Genomic DNA, 17,100 nt, shown 5'->3' on the forward strand with positions numbered 1-17,100 from the left:
GCATCCACTCTGAGCCTGTCCCACTCATGATTATGGATGGGTTAATGATGGATTCGATTCTCGGGTTCCTCGGTTCTGGGTCAAGGGCTTACCTACACCTTGATTTGTGGACGAGCTGCACCCGCCAGAACGCGGTTGGACCATACGACTACGACTACGACTGGCCCGTGATCGTCTACGTACGGAGAACTGGAATGAGAGAACAAGAAAGAACAAGAAACAAAAGAACCTTGAAACTTGAAACTTGATCGAGTCTTTTAGTGCAATATAAATCCGAAAAGTTTATTCGTTGTATCTTCATAGGCGTCTATACCTCCAGAAAAGCGGAAGTGGATCTATTTGCCCGCCTTACCGGTGGGGATGTTGAACAGCACGGCGGGCTGGCCGGGGGCGTAGGGGCGGTCGAGACGGTAGTAGCCCTTGCGCTCGAACTGGATGATGTCGCCCTCCTTGAGGTCGGCAACGTTGGCGTCGGCGACGGCCTCATCCCGGAACTCGGTGTGGGGGTTCAGGACGGCCTCGAGGGTGTCCTCCTCGGTCATGGTGTCCTTGTTGAGCAAAAAGTCGAAGTCGACCAGCTCGACGGGGACGAGCTCCTGGTCGGCCGAGAGCCAGGTCACCTTCTTCTCCGTCTTCTTGAAGTCGCCCGCCAAGTGGAGGTCGAGCTCCAGGGCGGTGACGGCGCCCGTGGCCGCGTCGGTCTCGATCTTGCGCACGATCGCGTTGCCCCACGCCATCAGCGTGATCTCCTCGTCCTGCTTGAAGGTCTTGGCGTCCTCCTGGTCGAACAGGATCGAGCCGCTGAAGGTCACCTTCTTGGTGCCGATCGCCGGGTTCTTGGCGTGCTTGGGCTTGTCCTCGGTGTACGCGGCAGGCGCGCCGTTCAGCTTGGCCTTGACCAGCTGGTTCTTGAACAGCGCAGTGTGGCGCGGAGCAACGGGGTCGATGTACTTCTTGTTGGTCGCCCAGAAGAGGGTCCAGTCCAGGTTCACGATGTTCTTGCTGGGGCCCTGCTTCAGGATGAACTCGCGCAGAGCCGGGATCGTCATGCCGCGACGACGGATACCCCGGATAGTGGGGAAGCGCGGGTCATCCCAGCCCCAGACAGCGCCGGACTCGACCAGCTTGGTGAGCTTTCTCTTGGACAGCAGGGTCCGCACGAAGTTCATGCGGGCGAAGTCCCAGACCTGCACATGGCGAAGCTTGAGGGTGTCCAGGAACCACTGGTACTGGGCATTGCGGTCACGGTACTCAATGGTTCTCAGGGCGTGGGTGACACCCTCCTTGGAATCAACGATCGGGCATGCGAAGTCGTAGGTAGGATAGATCTTCCACTTGGAGCCAGTTCGGTGGTGCTCCGCGACGTTGCATCGGTAGATGACGGGGTCACGAAGCGTCTTGTTGGGAGCGTCATACGAGATCTTGGCCCGAATGCACCACCGCAGTCCCTCGGGGGTTCCCTGCTTCATCTCCTCGAAGCGAGCAAGACTCTCTTCGACCGATGCGTCACGGCGCTTGCTGGGCTCGCCGACCATTCTTTGTTCGGCCATGGTCTCCTTGTCGGTATCATCGGCATAGGCATGTCCCTCCTTGATGATGCGGATAGCGTACTCGTAGAGCTCGTCAAAGTAGTCACTGGTGTAGCTCAGCCTGTCCGGCTTGATTCCCATGAGGGCCAAATCCTCGATGATGGCATCCTGGAATTCCAGCTTCTCGTTCGAGGGGTTGGTGTCATCGAAACGAACCAGCAGGGTTCCAGCATACTTCTCGTGGGCGAAGTAGTCGTTCAGTAGAGCCGCCTTGGCGTGTCCGATGTGGAGGTATCCAGAGGGCTCAGGGGGGAAGCGAGTCACCACACCCTTATCAGTGTTGAGGAGGTTGATGTCGTAGCTGGCTCCCTCCTTGGCCTTGGCGGTCTTCTTCTCCTTGGCGACGGCGTTCATGGACTCGAGGGCAGTGGCGGCCCAGGGGCAGAGCTCGTCGATGAAGTTGAACCAACGGGTCAGGCTGACCAGAGCACCCTTGCGCACAGGGGAGATGGCAACCCTGTTGGCCCGGAGAGCACCCCAGATGGCGAGGTCGGCGGTCGAGAGCGAGTAACCAGCGACGAAAGAGCGCAGGAGGAAGTGGTTGTTCAGGCGCTGGAGCTGAGGCTCGAGGGTCTTGAAGTCGAGAGTGGTGAAAGTCTCGAGCTGAGAGAGCCATTCGGTCTCCTACATTGCAGTGGTTAGTAGACGTAGAACCATGTGCAATTGGACGGTATCCAGCCCACGTACCAACTTCTCATCCTTGGCGTTCAGGAAAGGAAAAGCAGCACGCAGTTCCTTAATCGCATTATCGGAGCCATAGACAGGCGAGCCGTTAGCACCGGTGAGTTCGACGGTGGCCTTGTCCCCACTGCTCAAGACAGCGCTATCTTCGTAGTTGATAGCAATGACATTCTGCTCCTGGTTGAGGGAAGTGGCAACCAGAAGGACAGGTAGCAAAGCGGCCGGGTTGGCGCGAGTGGCCAGAGTCAGCTGAAACTGCGACATCTCTCTTCTTCGCTTCTTCGTGAGAAAAGAATTGGGATGATGGAAAGAAGTGAAGAAGTAGAAGCCGGGATGGGGCGGAGAGGGGCACTTTTCTTGACTCAATGGGGATTCCGCCGGCGGTATTGTTTCTCCGCCTTTCCAGGGCCGCCCGGACTCGGAACTTGCTCGAGTTCCCGTCGGCGGCCAAAAAACATCGGCTTTCCCATTTGGCATTGGGCGTTTTGTTCATTCAGAATCCGGGGTCAAACACGCCTGCTGCCATGTCTTCCTTGCACTCACTGCTGCCCACTGCGGCACGGGGATTGGTCTCTTCCTGTCGATCTGCCCTGCGACCTGGCCCCTTGGCTTCGGTCGTTTCCACTTTTCAGCAGACGCGATGGGCTAGCAAGGCAAGCGTGAAAAGAGTCAAGAGCCAGGGCTACAAGAGCAACAAGGACAAGGCCAAGGTCAAGGGCAAGAAGGCCACGAACAAAGAATTCAAGCAGCATAACCTGAAGGATATGGAGCAATTTGCGCTGTGCGATGCGATGAGGTATGTGCAAACTGCTTCTCGGAATAGTCATTCGACCCAGAGACAAGTCAGTCGCTGATCACTCAACCTTTGGGGACTGCAGATATATCCGCGCCTTCGAAGTCGGCCGCCAGCCCACTGTCTCCAAGTATGAACTGCACATCCGCCTGAAGTCCAAGCGAGACGGTCCCGTCATCCGCAACATGCTCCGATTGCCCCATTCGATCTCGACGGAATCTCGAATCGCCGTCATCTGTCCCCCCGGTTCGAGACAGGAGAAGGAAGCTCGCGATGCGGGTGCTGTTCTGGTCGGAGAACAGGAGGTTTTCGATGCGGTGAAGGGTGGCAACATTCCCTTCGATCGCTGTATCGCCCATCCGGACAGTATGGAGGCCTTGAGCAAAGCCGGCCTGGGCAGGTTCCTGGGTCCCCGCGGTCTGATGCCCAGCGCAAAGATGGGTACGGTGGTTGAAGATGTGGCCTCCCGGGTCGAGATGCTACGTGGTGGTACGACCTACAGAGAGCGTGCTGCCGTCATTCGTCTTCCCATCGGCCAGTTGGGTTTCTCCCCGGAGCAATTGCGCGACAACATGCGTATCGCTCTGGAGCAGATCAAGAAGGATGCCGCCGCCATGAACGATCGCATAGTTAAGGAGATCTACGAGGTGGTAAGTCAGCGACCATCCATTTTAAAAAGTCCTCCGGTCAAGGACCTGTCGCTAACCCACAACTCCAGGTGTTGAGCTCCACGAATGGCCCCGGCTTCAGCTTAAACGGCGAATTCAAGTCCGACCAAACCCCAGACACCACCAGCATGCATGGCCCATAAATATAGTTTCTTGAATATCCCGAGTGTACAGAATATGTTTCATTAGGCAGGACACGGTGTATAATGGTATTGTTTGACATATATCTCCAAAGCATAAGACTTTTCCCCAACGCCGACGCTATACACAAGTGGCTTCACTCCTATTCTCGGGAGAGAGAATCTAGGATTTCATGTTCTTCAGTGCAGACACCGCTGTGGCGTCCTCACCCATGATCTTGTAGAGGCGTAAGATAGCCATCGTTCTCTTGTCTCGCTTGTCACCCGCATGGCTGGCCTGGTCCAGGGCCGTTTTCAGATCCAGGAGCAGCGCTGATCGAATCTTCGAGGCCCGAGTTCGCTGGCCTTGGATGAAGGGATGTTCCTCGCCAATCCGGGCCGCCAGCCTCGTCAGGTACAAATACTTCTGGATATGGTGCTCGAGCGTTTTCAGCGAAACGAGCGGTGTTGCCGAAGCCCCGTTTGTTAGTTCCTCCTCACTATCATCGCTGGCGCTGTCCAGAAAGTCCGAGTCCGACTCGACCTCGGTAGCGGAGGAGTCGGCGCGAGGTTGGCGAGCGGCGTCTCCGATCATGAGTTTCCTCTCCAGCTCCTCGATGCGATCCACGTAGTCCAGCAACGCGCGTCCCACGTTGACCTCACCCTTCAACCGCTTCTTCTCTTTCAGCAGCCCTTCGACCTCCTCCTGTCGGGCCTCCACCTTATCGCGGATCGCCCGCACATCGCGCTGGAAGGCCAGGAGCCCGACGCGCACCTGTTCGACCTTCTCCTCTCCACCCTGCAGTGCGATCCCCAGCGACAGAAAATCCTGGTAGTTCTCGTTGACCAGGTCGAGCAGCTCCCGGCTGAGCAATTGGTCGAGGTCCCGTAGTTCTTGTCGCAAGTCTTCCAGGCTCTGGTGTCGGTTGGTCAATGAGGAGAGGTAGGTGGCGGGGTCGAAATCCGGTGCGAGAAAGGAGGCACGGGACAGAGGTTCCGGGAATGGCAGGCCGGATGTATCGTCATCGAGATCGGAGGCCGACTCGTCGGAGTCGCCAAACTACCGCGGAGATGGAATTGTCAGCCCGGGTGAGGGGAGGTGGGTGGAAATGGATGGATGCATGCATACACGGAAGTTGTTCATTCTGGAAGTAAGGTCGGATATAGGCCAGGCTGAAGGACGCGCACAGATGGTTGACAAACAACAATGTTTTGGGGAAGTCGGGGAGGGAGTGGAAGAGTGGAGAGAGGGGAAGGAAGTGGAGAGGTACGGAAGTTACTTTGGTGGTGGTAGTTACGGAGTAGTTAGAGGTAAGTTACAGGTGGTGGCATGCTGACCAGTTGGTGGTTCTAAGCGGAGGGAGTAAACGATTGAAGAGCAACCTTATACTTCCGCGTTTGCTACTTACTGTACAGTACATCTACATCTGCATCTACATCTACGCCTACATACGGTATATACAGTACATAACCATCTTCATTTCTCTTGGTCTTGCAGAAGCTAGCCTGGTCGCATTGATCAGCGTGTCATCCGACGCTTGGGAGTCATGGCGATGGCGATCATGGTCTCAGACAGCCACACTACAGGGTTACGCGGAGCTCATGCGTGGTTGTGTTCCCAGTGACTGATGCGCTGGAACAACCACCTACGTGTCTCGTGCCGTTGGTCTGTGTCCTCCCCGCTACTGCCACTGCTGTTGCTGTTGCTGTTGCTGTTGCTGTTGCTGTTGCCGCTGCCGCTGCCGCCGTCTCAGCTGCGCGTTGAGACCGTAAGGTGGGGTTGATCATCGCCTCGGGGAGGATGGTGTAGCTTTTGGTGGTGGTGATGGTGGTGTTGTCATCCTCGCCTTTCGTTGTTGTCCCCCTCCTCCCCCTCCCCTCCCCTCCCCTCCTCCCCTTCGGTCCACGTTCTAGTCTAGCCTTGCATCCACACTGGCTGGGATTTTTGTTTGTCATCGGCTGGCCGGAACAATGGATCTTCACTCAGACAGGCTGTTCACCCACACGGGTGCTTCTTTTGCCCCGTCATCCTCGTCGTCTTCCTTCCCGCGCCGCCGATGGTCGCAGCTCAGCCCTCTGCATATTCACCCCCATACCCATACCCATACCTCCTCGTCTGCGGTGGTCGAGACTGTCCGACCCTCTCCATCCACGCATCATCCCTATCGCAACGATGACCTGTCTCTGACTGCTGGGTCCTCTCGAGCACATCGTGCCACTGCACTCCGTCAGTTGAATGGTTATGCCAGACCCTTATCAGCCAAGGGCCGGCCCGCAACCTCTCGGCCATCCTCCTCCACCAACACCACCACCACCACCTTAGGGTCTCAACCCGTGCTGGTGCGAGCATATTCCGGAGAAAGCCCTAATGCGACATCCACTGCAGCCACGATGCCTTCACGGCGCTCATTCCTCTTCTTCTCTTCGCGCTCGAGCAGCCGTCCTCATGCGCCGGCGCTCCCCTCCGAAGAGGATTTTAGCATCGATGGCATCTTGCGCGCCATCGAGCCCGATATCCGGCACACGCTCGACGCCATCGGCGAGATCTGCGGTCGCAGCAAGCTGAGCCTGGCCAACGAGTACGGGAGCCATATCGCGCCCCTGGGCGAGATCCGCGCTCCGCCCGGCGGCCTGTTGACGGTGGATGAAGCAAGCTCCGACCACGAGCGACAGGCTGACAACGACGTTGTCATCTATGACGACGATAACAGCGTTGCCGACGGGCGTGATTTCCACTCCGCTCCGCCCTTTCGGTACTGGGGCCAACTCCGACAGGCGACGACGACGACGAGGACGGGGTCTCACTCGAGAATGTCCTTACCCGCGGACAGCGCATCGCTGCAGGTTCAGCCCACGACCCCACGATCCTCGGCAGCCTTGCAGTCGGCGCATGGCGAGACTGGGGTTGACTTGCTTCTGACCACCAGGGAGATCGCGTCCAAGTCGAGCGCCAGTGGCCGAGGTCTCCTGGGGAGGAAGGTGAAGAACGACGCCCGACGCCGGACCTACGAGATGATTACACCGGCACTGGTGTCGGAGACATTGCTGGACGCGCAGGCCGAGAGCCACTATCCTCCCGAGGCATCCCGTCGCAGTCGGCCGCTCAGTACAAGCAATGTAGGAACCGCGCAAGCTGGCGAAGACCACCTTTCGGGGACACCCCGACCGTCCTCGATGGTCGATATGCGGAGTCTCTTCGGCTGGCTCCGGTATATCATGAACGATGCCGAGTATGGACGTAGTCCGGTGACAGCAGAAATGAGGCTGCGGGCAATGCTGGAGCGGCCAGCCCACGGCCATGATGGCTGAATGTTCTGTTTTTCTGTCTATGATTGATGATATACGACTGTATGCTATTTAATGACTCCAATCCGATTTGCAAGTCCCAACATTTGGGAAACAAGTTCAAATGCACATGCACATGCACATGCAGACAATCTTCAATTCTAGACCGAATCTCCCCGACAGTCTTCTCAGACTCAGAAACCATGGTATCGTTCCCACCGTACACACAAGGACATCATATATGAACATGAACAAGATAAATGCATCCACCTATATACTTCTCACCTCACAAGTTTATAGAACCCAAACCCCAAGCCCACCAAGGAATTCTACCCCTCAATCTCCGCAATCAACGTCCTCGCAAACCCCTCAAACCGAGCATACGACCACCCCTCCCGATACTTCTCAACCAAAGGCCGATCATCATCCACCTTTTCCTTTTCCTTTTCCTTTTTCTGTTCCTCCTCCGCATCCTCCTCCTGATCACTCCCCTCCCCATCCGCCCCAATCCCCCTCCCCTCCACCAACGCCCCAAACCCAACATCCACCGGCACGCTCCCCAGAAACCTGACCCCCATCTCCCTCGCCATAACCTCCCCGCCCCCGCTCGAAAACAGATTCGTCACCTCCCCACAGCACGGACACGTATACCCGGACATATTCTCGATTACGCCGAGCGTGGGGATCTGCGTCTTGACGCAGAAGTTGACTTCCTTGCGCACGTCGGAGGTGGCGATGGCCTGCGGGGTGGTTACGAGGATGGCGCCGGCGAGGCGGGGGGGCGTTGCCTGCGTCGCTGGGGATTGAGGGGCGGAGGAGGGTGAGGTAGGGCCGGTGCTGCACAGCGTGAGGAGCTGCTCGGCGAGGGCGATGTGCTCGTCGCTCGTGCCGGGCGGGGTGTCGACCAGCAAATAGTCGGTCTCCCCCCAGAGGACGTCCGAGAGGAATTGTCGGATCATGGCGGTTTTCTTGGGGCCGCGCCAGATGACGGCGTCGGAGCGGGAGCGTAGCAGGAAGCCGAGGGACATGCAGTGTAGTGGGCCGCGGGGGGTGGAGGGGGAGGAGGTCTTTGAGGGGGTGGATGTGGTGGGTTCTTGGTGGTGGTCTTGAGCGGGTGTCGTTGTGGTGGTAGGGGTAGGAGAAGGTGGCGATGGCGATGCTGAGGCTGGTGCATCTACAGCGGTATGCACGGGAACAGGCAGCCAGCCGCCGGGCGCTTGCGTGATCTTTGCATCTTCCAGGCCGACTAAGCGCGGGATCGAGGGCCCCGTGAGGTCGATGTCGAGGATCCCCACGGATTTGCCCTGCAGGGAGAGCGCCAGGGCCAGCTGCAGCGTCACGGAGGATTTGCCGACGCCGCCTTTGCCGGAGAGGACCTGTTCCCGATCAGAGATGTTAGTCGCATATCCTCGCAGGAAGCTGGGGTTGTCGAGGGCAGGATTTCTGGAGTGAGGGTGTAGTAGGTTCGCAGGTGAGTGTGCTGGAGTATGCTGGAGTATGACCCTCCACTGCGCGTTATCGATAAGAGGAGGAGGGGCAAATATTCCAGCAAAGGCACAGGGATTGGAAGTTCTCTCACCAGCACCACGTTCTTGACTCCGTCCAGAGGCATCTTCTTGTTTTCTGCTGAATGGACGGAGAATCAATGGAGGAGCAGACAGCCTGTTTAGCGGGTGGGGGAATGAATGGAATTGATGGCGATGGCCGATTTCGGGCGCGTTTTTTTTCTGCGTCATTCCGCGGAGGTTGCTTATCAATCGGGCTTGGCGACAGGAACGCCGGAAAAGATACTCGGGTTCAGCTTCAGCTTCGCAATTTGCTCTTATTTATTACGAGGGTCGGGAGTTTTTAAATTCCGCTTTCATCTGACCTTCAGTAATACACAGAATCATTAAATCATCCCCATTGTTCATGAATCATCTCATCCTCATGAATCATCTCATCTCATTTCTTAGTTTTAGACCTCCAGAGACTATCTACGCCTGGCTCATTGCATAACTTCTAGTCCACGGCCTCATTGCACGCTCATTGCCACTTCTGCACCACAACGCCGCCCCTCTTGAAGTCGGCCATTTCCCCCAGGACAGCACCCTTGTCCGTAAGATCCTTGCTGGGGAACGTAGTCATCAAGACCCACGGGCGGGACTGGCTAGCGGGGCTGGACGCAGACACAAATTCGTAGACATCCCCAATCGTGTGGGTAGTGTTGAAGCGAGACGTGAGTCGTGTGCCATCGCCAAGGCGGATTTGCAGGGTGATGGTGGGCTGAGATTCATCGACAGTAGGCTTAGGTGGCTCTGAGGCCTGACTTGCTGGAGCTGGAGCTGGGGCTGGGGCCGCGGCAGAGGTCGACACGCCAGGCGTAGGGCTTCCCAGTCGCTGCCCCTGGCCAGAAAAGGGTTTGTACTTGGGCTTTGGCTTGACGTATTTCTCCTCGTGCTGGTTGATTTCCACGTCCACCTCTTGGCCAGACTGTACGTTCATGATCGAGAGAGGAGCACGACCCTGTCGGATCCCCTCCAAGATCTCTGCGTTCCGGGGGTCATCGGAGCGGTACAGCTCGCCATCGTCGACGGAGAATCCGTCGGCCCAGAAATGAAGCGTTCTCTGGACTCGTTGCGGCACTTGCGTAGCGGGCGCGCTCGGGGCTTCGATTACCCTGCTCGGAGCATCATCGCCACCGAGGGTACGTGCTGTGCCCGTGAAGTGCGACTGTCTGCTTGGTTCATCCGAGGAGGGCGGCTGAGTTCTACTACAGTGTTAGCCTCCTTCTGGGCATGCTACCGGTGGCAGGTTTCACCTCTTGGCCTTCTCGATAATCTTCTTCTTGATGTCGTCCGGGTTCTGCACGGCGAGGCCAGACTTTTCCCCTCCCGCGAAGAAATCCTGGTTCACGGAGTCCTCCTCCTCCGAGGATTCACCAGCCCCGGAGGCAAAATCGCCCAACGTCGCGAATCTCTTCTTCGGTCCGGTCCTGCGCGACGAGGACGGCTGCGGGGTAGTGGATGGAGACTGGGATGAACTCCCACCGAGTGTGCGACCGGCGACTGGCCCCGTTTCCGCTCCTAAGCGCTGCCCTGAGCCTGTGTTTGCGCCCTGCATAGCTTCGTCCTGCTCGGCAAAGAACTCGGTCACTGCGGCTTCGAGGTCCCATTCGCTGGCCGCCAGGTATTCTTGAGCCTGTAAGAAGTAGACGTTAGTGTGGAGTCCAGTTCCTCTAAAATTCAGGGACAAGCATACTACTGCGGCATCAGTGCCAGACATAGCACAGAACTGGGATACTAGCTCATCGTGAGCTGCTTGGTGCTCCATGTTGATGATATAACCGGGACTGCAAAGGTCGCTGGCGCCGGAGAAAATTGGTTTGAGAATGAAGTCACTCGTTCACTTAAAACAGAGTATCGTCCAGATATTTTCAGGAGTATGCAACAGAGGTGATAGTTGGCGGGAGGCGCCTTGGGAACAAGGAAGGAGATCTAGTGGATACAACTGGTAGTAGCTTTACTATACCTAGTTGAAGCTGGAAACAACAATGAGGACAAGCTGACAAGCTGAGGTACGTCACTGTTGCCTGATTGGTCATCCGGAAGAGGGGATCTTCCGTCTATTCATCGATTCCACATTGAAGCCTCAGGCAGAAACAGTCAGCAGTCTTGATAGCTATAACTATACTGTCTTCCGCAGTAAACTCGGCCATGTAGAAGTACCATGCACCTTATATACTATTTGTAGCTTATAGACTACCAGTTCCCATTCTCAAAGCATCATATACTCCCTTGGCAGTTTCACACGCATCGGTGCTGGGCGTTGCGCAACTGACGAGTGAGCAGCTCTGCGGCTTACATAACCGCCGCGCAGGTCAGGTGTATTGGAGCATTCATTCCATCCACTCGTTGAACAACCTCAACAAGATACCTTACAAGCTACCCCCGTCCACTTCGGCTGTTGATTTGTCGGCCTTCATCTCCACCGGAAACCACTGATTTGACTTCTGCGAGCAGATCATTGTTTTGGACAAACCTCAGCCCTACCATATTTTCCTCCTAAGATACCCCCCGTTTGATATACCTTGCTCCCTCCCCGCATCATGGCCGCCGACCTCTCCAACTCCGGGGAGCTCTACGAATCTGGACTGACTGTCCACTCGGACTCCGAAGTTTATTCCGCCAACCACGATGACTCCTCGCATTCCTCTTCCACTTCGAGCTCCCCTCTGATCCTCTACAAGCCCCCGACGTTCTGGAGCATTCTGCGCGGCGCCGCGATCAACCTGGTGCTTCCTTTCGTGAACGGCTTGATGTTGGGATTTGGCGAGTTGTTTGCACATGAGGCTGCCTACAGGCTAGGCTGGTCCGGCACAAAGGTATGAAGGCGTGGACCCCTGTCGTGGGAGGCAGGGGCGGACCTGCTCCTCTCCACGATGTTGACCGGCAGATGTGCTAACCCCGCGATCATTGCAGGTGTTCCCTATGCATCGACGATCTAGACCAGCTGGACCTGGCATTGAAGTGCGCGAGCTCCCGCAGCGACGGAGCACTAGAGCTGCTGGTCTGCAAGACACCACGTCCTTGGAGTAGATGATGATTGGGGAAGGCAGCATTATAGATCCTTAAAACCGGTGAAGCGGTCGTCAGGGTAGGCTAGGGAACCGTCTCCCGAGCGCAGTTCATCTGTCAAAGCAAGCAGCGCAGGATGCGCGCGTTTGTTGAGAAGTTCTAGTGTACATAGATCTAAGCATCAGTTGATAGGCTTGACCTAAACGGCGTCCGGCGAAGCTCATACATTTGACAAATCTGTAGCATATTCTTCACAAAGAGAATGGACTGATCAATACGAATACTGTGGACTCACCCCTCAACACCAAGTATAGCTACATGATACACAATAGTTGGTCAATGTTGCTCTGATCCTAGACCGGGTTGTCCGCCAACGATGCTGGGTCACTTGGCCCTCTTCTCCTCCGGCCGCCCGGCAGAAAAACACGGCTTGGCAACAAAAAAGCGCTCCGTCGCCGGAGCCCCGATTTTCCCATTCAGGTGTCCCTCAGTCCAGTCACTCCCTCCGATTGTCTCCTCTCCAGTCCCCAACTCGGCATTTCAATTCAACAACCATGTTGGGAGGAACTGGTCTTGCTGGCCGCGGCGCTATGCCTGCCACTGCCCGCCAGCGATTGCTTGCTTTCTCGCGCTCTAGTCGATCGGTGAGTTTATTTACGCCTTCGCTCTAATTTCCCCAACTCCCCCAGTTTAACTAACTCGGTCCTATAGATGTCCTCATTCCGGCCGCAAGCCTCCAGAAACGCTCTTCGCTATGGAGCGTCCAGCCGGCCCATGGCTAAGACTTCCTCGCTGCGGTCTGCGTCCGCCATCCCTGCTATCTCCGCTGCTCGTTTCAATTCGACCACGGCCGCCCCCGCAGACGCTCCTACCGTCGTCCCTACTCCCGAAGTTGTTGAGGCCGTGCCAGACTTGGTGGAGATTGACATCACGACGATCCCGGAGAAGATTGGCTACCTGAAAGAATTGGGGTTGGACTACGGCTGGGGTTTCTCCTCGACAATAGAATGGATCATCGAGCATGTTCACATCTACTCGGGACTCCCGTGGTGGGCGAGTATTATCGGCACTGGTTTGCTGGTCCGTCTGGCCATGGTGAAGCCCACGCTCGAGGCTGCCAATGCCACGACCAAGCTCAACAACATCAAACACCTCACGACCCCGATCCGGGCCAAGCAGATGGCCGCCTCGCGTGAGAGCAACATGCTCGAGATGAACAAGGCCCGGGCCGACATGCAGGAGCTGCACACCAAGCACGGCATCCAGCCTTGGAAGGCAATGATTCCCATGATCCAGATTCCCCTCGGCTTTGGGTGCTACCGGGTAATCAAAGGCATGACTTCCTTGCCGGTGCCCGCTTTAACCTCGGAGCATGTTGGTTGGCTCCAGGATCTTACAATTGCCGACCCCCTCTACATCCTGCCCGCCGTCAGCTCCTTCTTCTTGTACTTCTCCCTCAAGGTATGTGCTGCCACCTTTCGATGACTCGTTCTTGTCTCCCATTCCGCTCCTGGATCGAGGCACGCTTGCTAACCGCGGCCTCCCGCAACAGAAAGGAGGAGAGTCTGGAGGCAACGCCATGCAGAACACCGAGATTGGAAGGGCGGTGCAGTACGGCCTTCCTGCCATTTCCTTCATGTTCATGGCCTTTTTCCCTGCGGCTCTGCAGCTGTACTTCACGAGCACCGGTCTCGTTGGTATGACCCAGGCGTACCTGCTTTCCAAGCCTGCTTTCCGCCAATGGGCCGGGATCGCCCAGGTGGAAAAGGTTGAGCTGGCTCCCGGCCAAGAGCAGAAGAACCCCATTCGCATGCTCCGTGAGATGATGGAGGCTGAAACTGCTAAGCAGCGGGAAGCCGCCGCCGCCGCTGCCGCTGTCCGTGCTCCGGAGCAGCAGGTGAGCTATATCGACCGTGCGATTCAAAACTTCAAGCAGTCCAAGGACAAAATCAAGCAGGAGGCAAGCAGCAAGATCGACGAGATCCGTGGCACGGGACCCAAGCTGAACGAGGACGGATCGGTGGCGCAGCCCCCGCGGTTGAGCGAGAAGGACCGCAAGACGGCGGAGGACTACGAGAGGCGGAGAAAGGAAGAGGAGGAGTATAAGCGCGAGGAGCGCAACCGGGCCCGCCGCGAGGCGCACATGAGGCTGTTGGAGCAGCAGCGCCAGCAGGCCCGTTCAACGATGAAGCGATGAATTCCACACACTAGACCCTGCACCAGAAAGGATGCGGACTGGACATGATCAGCTAGCTGGAGTGGACTTTTGGGAGTTGTATTTCTCTGTATATTATGGGTGCTTTGTTCGATTTTCATTTCATTCTCTTTCAGTTCATCATCTGCATGATTACCATGTGCTTCCAACCTTGTTTACTAAGAATGCATTGGGATTTGAGATCTGCAATGATCTTGTCCATAGTTTCCTCACGCTTGGGACTCAGTGTCTGGGCTTTGTCAGCACCGGGGATTTAACTCAGTTGAAGTCCGTCACTAACAACACTTCTTTAATCTCCTTCCTTTCTTTTGCACCATCCCCCTCATCGCAAATACAAACAGGCACAGCTATACTGCAGTCCAATACAGCCAGAAGTTCCAAAGGACTAGATCAATAAGCAGTGAAGAACAACGTCAGTCATCACACACTACACATCTCGCTTCTGACCCTGAACCTCGCCCGGTGCCTCAATTCTCCGCCTCAATCATGGCATCGAGGTATCTCCCTGCTTGATGAATAAGCACCTGCTACCAAAGGATCAATACCACGTCTCTGAGTCTGGGGCAAGAAACTCACTTGAACGCAGCGACGAAGGCTGGGATACCAATACATTTGAGGCATTTCACCCGTGTCAAACTACGACCATGGCCGCATTATCATCAGTCATCCGATCTTCTTTCCAAAAACCCGATTGCTTGCACACCTACCATGCGTGTGGACTCCGTGAGGCCCTGATGCGCTTCGGAGAGGTAAACCCTATCGGCGACCAGGAAGGGCTGCGAATTCCGGAAGAACTTGTGGCGGGCACGGTCGTACTGTGCACGGGAGATGCGAGGCCCGTTCAGCATCGAGCGCCGACACGACCAGCGGGAGAAGCGGATCTTGGCGTCGGCGTGCAGCAGCAGGGTGTGCTGGAAGTTGAAGCACTACACACCCACCACCCGTTAGCACAAGCTCCGGTCCTGTGGGGTGGTGAACCCTACTCGATCCAAGAAGTCATGCGCCGCCGGCATCATGACGAGGCCGTCGATGACGAACTCGTACACGTCGGCGGCCATCTGCTCCGCGATCTCCTGCTTGATGAGGCTGAAGAGCACGGCGCTCGGAACGATCTTGTGCTCGCCCTCGCCGTCGGGGACCGGTTTCGAAAGACGGAACCTCAGCCTGCGCTCCTCTTGCTCGACGAGGGCGTCGATTTCCAGGTAGCCGAGCTCTTCGTCCTTGGCCAGGTCGACGGCGACGGTGGTCTTGCCGGCGCCGGGCGCTCCTGCGTTGGCCGCATATCAGTTTCACAATTCGAGCCCGAGCCCGAGCCCGAGCCCCAAGTCAAATTCCCGCAGAACTTACCTGTGACAACGAACACGACGGCGCTGGATAGATCGGCCGGGGGTGGCTCTTCCGTGGGTCTGTGACGGGGTCTCATGGCCAGAAGCCCGACGCTGGGGAGGGATTTATCTTGAATGTGAAGGACCCGGTCGTAGCGATATTCGGGGTGATGCAAGATGCCGGCACTCGCGAGATGTCGATGATCCTGGCGCGCCGACGTAACGCTTCGAGTGTGTGCCGGCTTCAAGCGGATTGGCAGCTCGGTCTGCTGGTTTATCTCGGGGGGGCTCATGTTCTGGCCTGTTTATCAGTGTTGTGGCTGATGTATCAGTGTTCTAACCGGTGGTATCAGCTATCAGTATAGATCCCTTGAACGGAAACAGGTCCTGCAGTTAGAACAAGAATCGCCTGCGTCTGCTTCAGGATCAGAGAAGCGACCGGCATGAAGTGAAAAGGTGAGAAAGGACGCATGTTTCTGATCCCATGCACTCTCATTCAATATGGCCAGTGAACCCGTCTGCGTCGCTTAGTCGGCGACGATGCGATGCAGCACTGGGGTCGACCGTTGCCTAGAAGCGGAGCCCTATGATGTCGTTGTTGTCGTGAGCTGGTGTTGTTCGTGTTGCTCCTTTTTTTCTTTTCTCTCTTTCATCACCCCCTGTAGCTATCTCTTTCTCGTGAATCTCCTTTCATGGTGTCCTTTGGCGGTGAACCAACAACACACTTCAGATCCATACTCGAGGTCTGACTTGCAAGACCTCTTAGAGTTCAGTATGCGGTCCCTCGAAGAAACCGCTCTCGAGACCTGGTACGTGTATAGCAAAAGACCTGTCTTCTGGCCATTATCCCTCCTCCATCCCACAGCTCAACCCCCAAGCTAATCCTTCAGACACAGCTATAGCCACGAGCTGGCTCTAGCGGGAATGGCTCCTGCTCTAGCCACCCACAATATCAAGTCCTTCTCCCATCCTTCAGGATGAAGGGAAAGGGTTCAACACCCTAGTAAGTCCTGATCCATCAACTTCTTTTGCATCGTGCCTCCTGTCTTCTCTCGATGTATGAGCCCAGCAACCAGATCAACCTCGCAGCTAACACCTCCGCCTACACAGAATAACCCTCTTTCTAGAGGACAAGCTCACTCCCTTCCTCAGGCTAGGCCCTGGCTGGACCAAGGCTGGGAACCGCCCGAACGTCCCCAAATCCCAAAATGCCCAATTCCCAGCCTTGGTCCAGCCGCACTACGGAAGGTCGGCCGTCAGAATCAATTGATCGACAGCATCACCAAATAAATCTTATACTTGAACACTGGCCCAACCTTGGCCTATGCGAATATATATACTTATATATATATGTATATATACTATAAACACATATATAAATAGTCCGTTAAGCTACCCACTCCCCCAATCCACCCCAATCACTAATCACTAATATCATCCCCACAGACCCGGCCATACCATCACCAAGCAGCATCAGCACAAGCATATTTACTCAACTCCACTCAACTCAACCCTATATATAAGATATAGGGCAACCTCACTCCCTTCTTCAGGCTACTGCCTTCTGGATCAAGGCTGGGAACCGCCCAAAGATCCAGACCTCAAAATTCCCAGCCTTGGTCCGGCCGAACCACGGAAGATCGGCCGTCAGAATCAGCATCACCAAGTAAATCTTAAATATAACCCGCTGGCGCAGCCTCGCCCTAAACGCATACGTATATATATATATATATACATAAACAAAAAAAGGTTCGTGACTCCCCTCCATCACGTCACGTTAAGTTCACTACTCATTCCCAGACAAAGAGACCAGACCAGATCGGCATGCGGCTTCAATACCACAATACCTTCCCTTCCCCCCCCCTCCCC

The 17,100-nt window shown here is 56.0% G+C and overlaps 8 protein-coding genes across 8 annotated transcripts; 4 read left to right on the forward strand and 4 right to left on the reverse strand.

Moving 5' to 3' along the window:
- Positions 1-213: 213 nt before the first annotated feature.
- BO72DRAFT_483907 (glutamate--tRNA ligase GUS1) lies at positions 214-2,534 on the reverse strand (the record flags this gene model as incomplete). Its single annotated transcript, XM_040947831.1, has 2 exons — positions 214-2,213; positions 2,277-2,534. The coding sequence occupies 2 exons, from the start codon at positions 2,532-2,534 to the stop codon at positions 336-338; spliced, it is 2,136 nt and encodes a 711-aa protein (XP_040804402.1). The 3' UTR covers positions 214-335.
- Positions 2,535-2,723: 189 nt separating this feature from the next.
- On the forward strand, positions 2,724-3,988 carry BO72DRAFT_475379 (mitochondrial 54S ribosomal protein uL1m). Its single transcript, XM_040947324.1, has 3 exons — positions 2,724-3,066; positions 3,149-3,713; positions 3,782-3,988. Exons 1-3 carry the CDS (start codon positions 2,795-2,797, stop codon positions 3,872-3,874), a joined length of 930 nt encoding a protein of 309 aa, XP_040804403.1. The 5' UTR covers positions 2,724-2,794; the 3' UTR covers positions 3,875-3,988.
- Positions 3,909-5,137, reverse strand: BO72DRAFT_445405 (COG2 family protein). Its single transcript, XM_040944034.1, has 2 exons — positions 4,980-5,137; positions 3,909-4,910 (listed from the first exon to the last, which is right to left on the reverse strand). The coding sequence occupies exons 1-2, from the start codon at positions 4,992-4,994 to the stop codon at positions 4,035-4,037; spliced, it is 891 nt and encodes a 296-aa protein (XP_040804404.1). The 5' UTR covers positions 4,995-5,137; the 3' UTR covers positions 3,909-4,034.
- A 735-nt stretch (positions 5,138-5,872) lies between these two features.
- Positions 5,873-7,135, forward strand: BO72DRAFT_363806 (uncharacterized protein; the record flags this gene model as incomplete). Its single annotated transcript, XM_040940760.1, has 1 exon — positions 5,873-7,135. A coding segment is annotated over one exon (1,263 nt), but the record flags the coding sequence as incomplete, so codon positions are not given.
- Positions 7,136-7,464: 329 nt separating this feature from the next.
- On the reverse strand, positions 7,465-10,447 carry BO72DRAFT_466223 (P-loop containing nucleoside triphosphate hydrolase protein; the record flags this gene model as incomplete). The annotated part of the gene is made up of 4 exons (XM_040946762.1): positions 7,465-8,511; positions 9,179-9,884; positions 9,936-10,315; positions 10,376-10,447. The coding sequence occupies 4 exons, from the start codon at positions 10,445-10,447 to the stop codon at positions 7,465-7,467; spliced, it is 2,205 nt and encodes a 734-aa protein (XP_040804406.1).
- A 409-nt stretch (positions 10,448-10,856) lies between these two features.
- BO72DRAFT_445408 (TOM13-domain-containing protein) lies at positions 10,857-11,972 on the forward strand. The gene is made up of 2 exons (XM_040944035.1): positions 10,857-11,498; positions 11,596-11,972. Exons 1-2 carry the CDS (start codon positions 11,223-11,225, stop codon positions 11,710-11,712), a joined length of 393 nt encoding a protein of 130 aa, XP_040804407.1. The 5' UTR covers positions 10,857-11,222; the 3' UTR covers positions 11,713-11,972.
- Positions 11,973-12,245: 273 nt separating this feature from the next.
- On the forward strand, positions 12,246-13,888 carry BO72DRAFT_371229 (membrane insertase OXA1; the record flags this gene model as incomplete). Its single annotated transcript, XM_040940991.1, has 3 exons — positions 12,246-12,335; positions 12,403-13,152; positions 13,244-13,888. 3 exons carry the CDS (start codon positions 12,246-12,248, stop codon positions 13,886-13,888), a joined length of 1,485 nt encoding a protein of 494 aa, XP_040804408.1.
- A 485-nt stretch (positions 13,889-14,373) lies between these two features.
- Positions 14,374-15,524, reverse strand: BO72DRAFT_525293 (adenylate kinase family protein; the record flags this gene model as incomplete). Its single annotated transcript, XM_040949945.1, has 5 exons — positions 14,374-14,433; positions 14,483-14,542; positions 14,614-14,832; positions 14,890-15,173; positions 15,254-15,524. The coding sequence occupies 5 exons, from the start codon at positions 15,522-15,524 to the stop codon at positions 14,374-14,376; spliced, it is 894 nt and encodes a 297-aa protein (XP_040804409.1).
- Positions 15,525-17,100: the final 1,576 nt, after the last annotated feature.

The sequence above is a fragment of the Aspergillus fijiensis genome (assembly GCF_003184825.1).
Source record: "Aspergillus fijiensis CBS 313.89 unplaced genomic scaffold BO72scaffold_9, whole genome shotgun sequence".
Lineage (NCBI taxonomy): Eukaryota > Fungi > Ascomycota > Eurotiomycetes > Eurotiales > Aspergillaceae > Aspergillus > Aspergillus fijiensis.